The sequence below is a fragment of the Notothenia coriiceps genome, unplaced genomic scaffold (genome assembly GCF_000735185.1).
Source record: "Notothenia coriiceps isolate Sejong01 unplaced genomic scaffold, NC01 NC01_scaffold00034369, whole genome shotgun sequence".
NCBI lineage: Eukaryota > Metazoa > Chordata > Actinopteri > Perciformes > Nototheniidae > Notothenia > Notothenia coriiceps.
The window spans coordinates 3,870-9,743 of NW_011367070.1; the positions used below are offsets into that span (position 1 = coordinate 3,870).

At 36.8% G+C, this 5,874-nt stretch overlaps 1 protein-coding gene across 1 annotated transcript in view; it reads right to left on the reverse strand.

Moving 5' to 3' along the window:
* Positions 1-2,700: 2,700 nt before the first annotated feature.
* Positions 2,701-5,874, reverse strand: part of col9a1c (collagen, type IX, alpha 1c) — a gene marked incomplete at its 5' end in the record, with an annotated part of 26,617 nt that continues 23,443 nt past the window's right edge. The window contains 2 exons of the mRNA XM_010790508.1: positions 2,701-3,406; positions 4,560-4,646. Coding sequence (XP_010788810.1) covers positions 3,201-3,406; positions 4,560-4,646 — 293 coding nt within the window. The remainder of the gene's footprint in view (positions 3,407-4,559; positions 4,647-5,874) is intronic.

The following is a 5,874-nucleotide window of genomic DNA, read 5'->3' on the forward strand; positions in this document are numbered from 1 at the left end:
GCTAATGGTGGTTATAGAGTGCCACAGTGACGCGTCCTAAAACCCGGAAGTAAGTTAGCATGTTACCACTTCCGGTTCCTTTTCTCCATAGGGTTTAGGAAAATATCTGAAATAAGGTCTGTGGTTGAGACACACTGAAGAGACAGATCACGTTTTGTTCTACGACATTAAATCCATCAGCAGTGACCCCACTGGTGATTTCTGAAGAGTTGACGTGTCTGAAAAACGATGGTTGTTACCAAGTGGCTGAATAGGACTACAGAAGTCGTGGAGGTCGTTGTACGTCATTACGCCGAACACGTAAACACTCCTCTAAGTTAGTTTGCCCTGTTCTGCTTGAAAGCAAGTACCTGCCTCCTGCAGACTGTTCAAACAAACGCTTCAACTTGTACCATTTAGAATCTGTATGTTTGAATATGGATCTGAAGTTGGCGTGACGTTGAAGCAGCGACCCTGCTGTAGTTCGTCTATAGCATAACGTTAGCATTTTGCTTCTGGCGACTAGATTTATGATTCGAAAATTATAAAAGTAGGGTAGACATGTGGAGATTATCTGGCTGAACAAAACGTGATCCGTCTCTTAAATGTGTTTCAACCACAGACCTTATTTCCAGCTATTTTCCAAAATCCTATGGAGAAATTGCTGTTTTGTCGAAGGAACCGGAAGGAGTTTACTTCCGGGTTCTAGGACTCGTCACTGTAGCACTCTATAAAAGCTAATGTTAGCTAATAGTGGCTAAAACAAGCTTATCTTAGCTAACATTAGCTTTTAAAGGCTAGCTCATGGTGGCTAATAAAAACTAGTGTTAGCTCAGTATGGCTAATAAAAGCTATTATTAGCTCATGGTGGCTTGTAGATGCCAATGTAAGCAAAACGTTGAATTTAACATTTATAATGATCAGGTTTATCCCCAGGTGGATGTTTTTTTAACATTTTGAGCAGCTCTGCCTCTTAGAAATGTCCTTTTTATCTTCAAATGTTTGTAGCTACAGCTAAATAAATGTGTCTCATGGAAGTGTTAATGAGCTGCTTTAAATGCAATGTACACATTTACAGTCACTTCAGAATCAGTGTGCGTTCTTAAATGTGTGATTAGAATAAGTTATCTGCTCTGTCAATGGTATCATATCATGTAATATATAGTAGCTTCTTTGTCAATAGTTTCTTATTGAACAATTTAAGTATTGCCCTTTTTTTTGGTTGTGTAAATGCTTGTAACAGTGACCAATAGACTGTGTGTTATTGGGAGGGATGGTAAGATGCACACGTACAGCTTCAAATGTTGTAATACATATAAGCCAAACATCTTTAAATTAGCATATTCTAGCTAGTTTTAAAAAAAAAATTAAGTTACACCGCTAAATTATTCATGATTTGAACCATTAAAATGTGTTTTAACACATAAGCCAAACTGTATTAACCTGTTTTTTCAAACCCTATTGTCCTTCTGATTGGTGCTAAAATATGTTGGAGTGGTAGCATATTGTAAGTATTTGAAAGACACATGTACTGTACTGTATAATAAAGACTGGAAAGGATTCATTTTATAATACAAACTTTGCTTGGTTTGTTTGACAGCTTGTCTCAACGTTGTTTGGAAGCCTCTGCTCTGTTCTGTCCATTTTCATGAATCAATCACCTGTCTTCTGGCAAATCAAATTTCATGAACCTCGTGAACCCTTTTTACCGATGCACACAACTTCAAATCCCCTGGCGCGGAGCCACGATAGAATCTATTAAATCAAAGTGATGTCCTTGGGACGCCGGCTACGCTAACTCTGTCCCGCAGCTTGCTAAAGGTCATGTTTGATCTGTGTCTGTGTGTGTGTGTGTGTGTGTTTTGCAGACAGAGGTAGGGATGATGTTGTCTGTCCTTTGTCACCAGGCAACAGTGAAATGTCCTCATGAATCCAGATTATATCCATAACAACCCAGGCACCTTGTTTCCAATACAACCAGGAAATTCATCGATTATCCATTCTTTGGTGACACTAAAAGTGAATAGGGTGAATATTTTTAACTAAATGATATCACTGTGAAACTTCCTCAGTTGATTACTTACATTTAAACAATTGTTTTTTGCATTACACGTTTTCTGAAATGTATTGTTTAAATATGCAAATAAGGAGATATCTTCATCTCATTTGCATCAGGACAAAAATCAGGTAATTGGATTCCTATTTTCTGTTTTTGACATTTATGTTCCAGTAAAAGGTTATCACAGGGGAAATGTTGGCTTTACAAAAAAAGAAAAGTGAAATGTTAATAGGAACAGACCTCCAGAATATTGATGGCAAGAAACTGGAACGTTTAGTGTCTGTAAATGCTACTGAAGTGGAGATGATTTCAGAAAATGAACTTTAACGATATGTTTTGTAACGATCCTTAAATGTTGCAAAACCCTACCTGCACGGGAACATCCGGTATCTTTTATTTGTAGCAATAGATGCATAATCTAATGCTAACTATTGGTGGATTTAGGAGAAATCTATAGATGCAAACTGACAACGTGAATAACAATAAATACCTAAATGTGTATTTTGGATGCCGTCTAATAGTGACTCATTAATATGTGCATATATTTGAATGTTAGTAGCTGCAGCTGCTCGAAGATGTTCTGCTTCGTTGAATGGAAACGGGGATAAAAGCAGTAGTGTGCCACCCTTCCAAAACATATCACTTTATTACATCGCTTGAAACAATAAATGACAAAATCAGGCAAAAGGAAGGTATGATCGTAAATTAAAAAGCACATTGTTGGATATCTCAGCTCTGCACTTGAAGGGACATTTTAGATTTTTGTTTTGGAAACAGACTCAGAACATAGTTCCACTTTACCAAATCCTGTTTGTAGAAGCGATGTGTTTCAGGGAGCTTATTCGAGGAATGCAAAAGTATATTCATAAGAGAAAATCAGAGAGGATGTAGCTTTAAAATACTTTACAAAATACATGATATTGGTTTTTCTGAAGACTCGTGGGTGTCTGTCAAACAAGTTGCTTTGGCGTCAGTAGCAGCTTTCTTTCAACATGTGATAAAATGTCTTTACAGTATTCTACAATTGTGCCTTGTCTCTGTTTCCCTTTGCGTCTCTGAGCTCCACGGTTCAGATGGAGACTTTGAGGGGCTTCTAAAGATCTTCTGAAGAAGCCCTGGTCACTGCAGGATGAGATCTGGAGTGTGTCTCAGTGGTGATGTCTCATGGTTTTCTGTAGCTGGCGGACTTCTTTCCACTGACCATGTAGAACGGGGGAATAGACCTGCTGATACAGGTGGAAGGGTCACAAAGCCCCTGAGGCCCTGAAGGCCCTCTTGGACCGGAGGCTCCTGGGACTCCGGGGTTTCCCGTCTCACCGCGTTGTCCATCTTTGCCGTCCTTTCCAATGCCAGGAACGCCTGCTGCACCTGAGAAGAAGAAGAGACATCGGACATTTTTAAGAAAAAGGGAAATATTACTTGCAAGTGAAGCTTATGAATATAATATAGAAAGGTGTAGTCTTTCGCATTCACTTTTCAACTTAATATATTAAGACTTTTTTCAACATTGTATACTATTACTCTACAATAAAAACATTTCAACCTAGTATGATTTTTTCTCAAGATACTATACTATAAAAAACTTTTCAACATAGTATACTATGATATTTTCCAAAGCAGTATACTTGGTACCACTTTACAATAAGACTACCCTTATAAAGGGTTTATAATTAGGTTATTAATTAGGTTGTAAACACTTTATTAATCATTAAGAACCATTTAAAAAAACAGTTCTAACATAGTTTTCATACGTCAACACAGGCTCACTATTTGGCAAGATGCCTAAGTCTTATATTAGCTACATAGCGTACTTCGTCTTCTTCATCAGCCAACATCCTTGGTATCTGTTGTTCACTGAGTTTCTACTGTAGGCTATTTTTATTATATTATATATATTTTTTTATTATATGTACAGCACTTTGGCTCGACCAAAAATCGTTTATAAATGTGCTATATAAATAAAACTTGATTTGATTTGAGTTGATTCCCCCCATCCATCTTGATGTTTCTTGGCATCTCTTTATGACCATGTATTTACGAGTTATAAACATTTATAGTTGTCAAAAGGGAGCCTTATTGTAAAATGTAAAACACATTCCCATTTATTAATGAGTTACTACCATTTCTAATAAGGCTTAGCAGTACAGATAAATGTGGGCTCACTATTTGGCAAGCAACAGTCGCCCTGTTTATAAAAGCTTATTAATGATTTTTAAAGTGTTCACAACCTAATTAATAACTGAATAACAAACTATTCGTAAACCCTTTATAAGGGTAGTGTTATTGTAAAGTGGTACAGTATACTTAAATATACTTTTTTGGGGGGGGTTTGAAAAACTATACAGTGACATTTTTCAAAATGTTGCCAATAGTATAGTTGGTAGGCTTTACTTTTTTGGAACATTTTATTCTATGACCTTTTTTTTGAAATTCTATAATAAGACTTTTCATCACTTTGTATGCATGCAGTATCATTATAGTAGATATTTGTGCTTTCCAAATGACATGAATGTATCCTCACCTTGTGCACCTGGCTCTCCGGTGCTTCCTTTGATTCCTACACCGTCCTCTCCCTTGACTCCATTATTTCCCTTTTCCCCAGAGTCACCTACAGGACACAACGTCACAAAGATGACCCACAAACTAAAGCTGCAATGAAATGAGTAGGCATGCTGTTTCCAGTTCTGAAGGGAGGTAATGAGGAAACGTAATATCTCCACTCTGATCTTTCAGAGAACCATTGATTGTATAATGATATGAGTGTTTCCTTTCCATCTGCTGTGGCAGTGTGAAGACAAAATTCGAACTCTTGATTTTTAAGGCTTCGCTTCATTTCCTGCCCCTGTGTTCTCTGTATGAGTTCTGGATGCTCTCCAGGAAAATAAGAGAAAGGAAAACGCTATGACAGCGGCACAGCTTATCTTTCCCACTGCTGGTGAAACTCACGCTGTATTTCCAAAACACTTTTGCTCAATTGTGCTGAAATAAGCAGTTCGACTTATCTCTCAGCTGGCTTGGATACATTTTTGGGTAACACTTTATATTAAGGTACACATATTCGCCATCAACTAGTTGTCAATTAACATGCATGTTGTGTATTAGTAAAAATACATGAATGAAGCGAGGGACAGAGGATACTAAGCTCTTTACTGTTGTTTACAGTGTTGCCAACTCCATAGTAAGGAAAGTAGCTATTGGCTGTCCGAAAAGTCACCAAAAGTCCCTAAATGACGTCATCGCCTAATTTGCATATCATGTAGGCCTAATGGCGGTAAAAAAAAAGTTCCCCCTTCAAGGATCAAAACTTAAAACCACCAAAGTAAATCCAGACGACAGCGGATCAGAAATGTCTCTATTAGACAAAGTAGAAAGTAGAAATAGTTTTAATAGTTTTTAGTAGAAATCTCCAATAAATGGCTTCAACCACCAACCACCAGTTTTTCCTCAATAACCCTCTAATTAGTGCTCATTTGTTGCAAGTAAGGAAGTTGTTGTACATGAGTTTGGGTCTTAATATGCGTTGCTCAATATGGGCCCAATAAGGCAGCAGTACCTAGGCCTGTCACGATAAATAATTTTGTTGGACGATAAATGTTCCTGGAAATTATTGCGATAAACGATAATATTGTCGGCACCATTGTAAGACCATTTTAGACCACTGACATAATGATAATATATCATAATAATGCTAGTACATCCTTTCAAACAGAACTTTTTATTGAACATTCAACATTGCAAATGAAATGTGAAATAATATTAAAATATATAAATGATATATAATAAATAAAACAAATTAATTAAATTATAATAAATTAATTAAATCACACACAACCAAA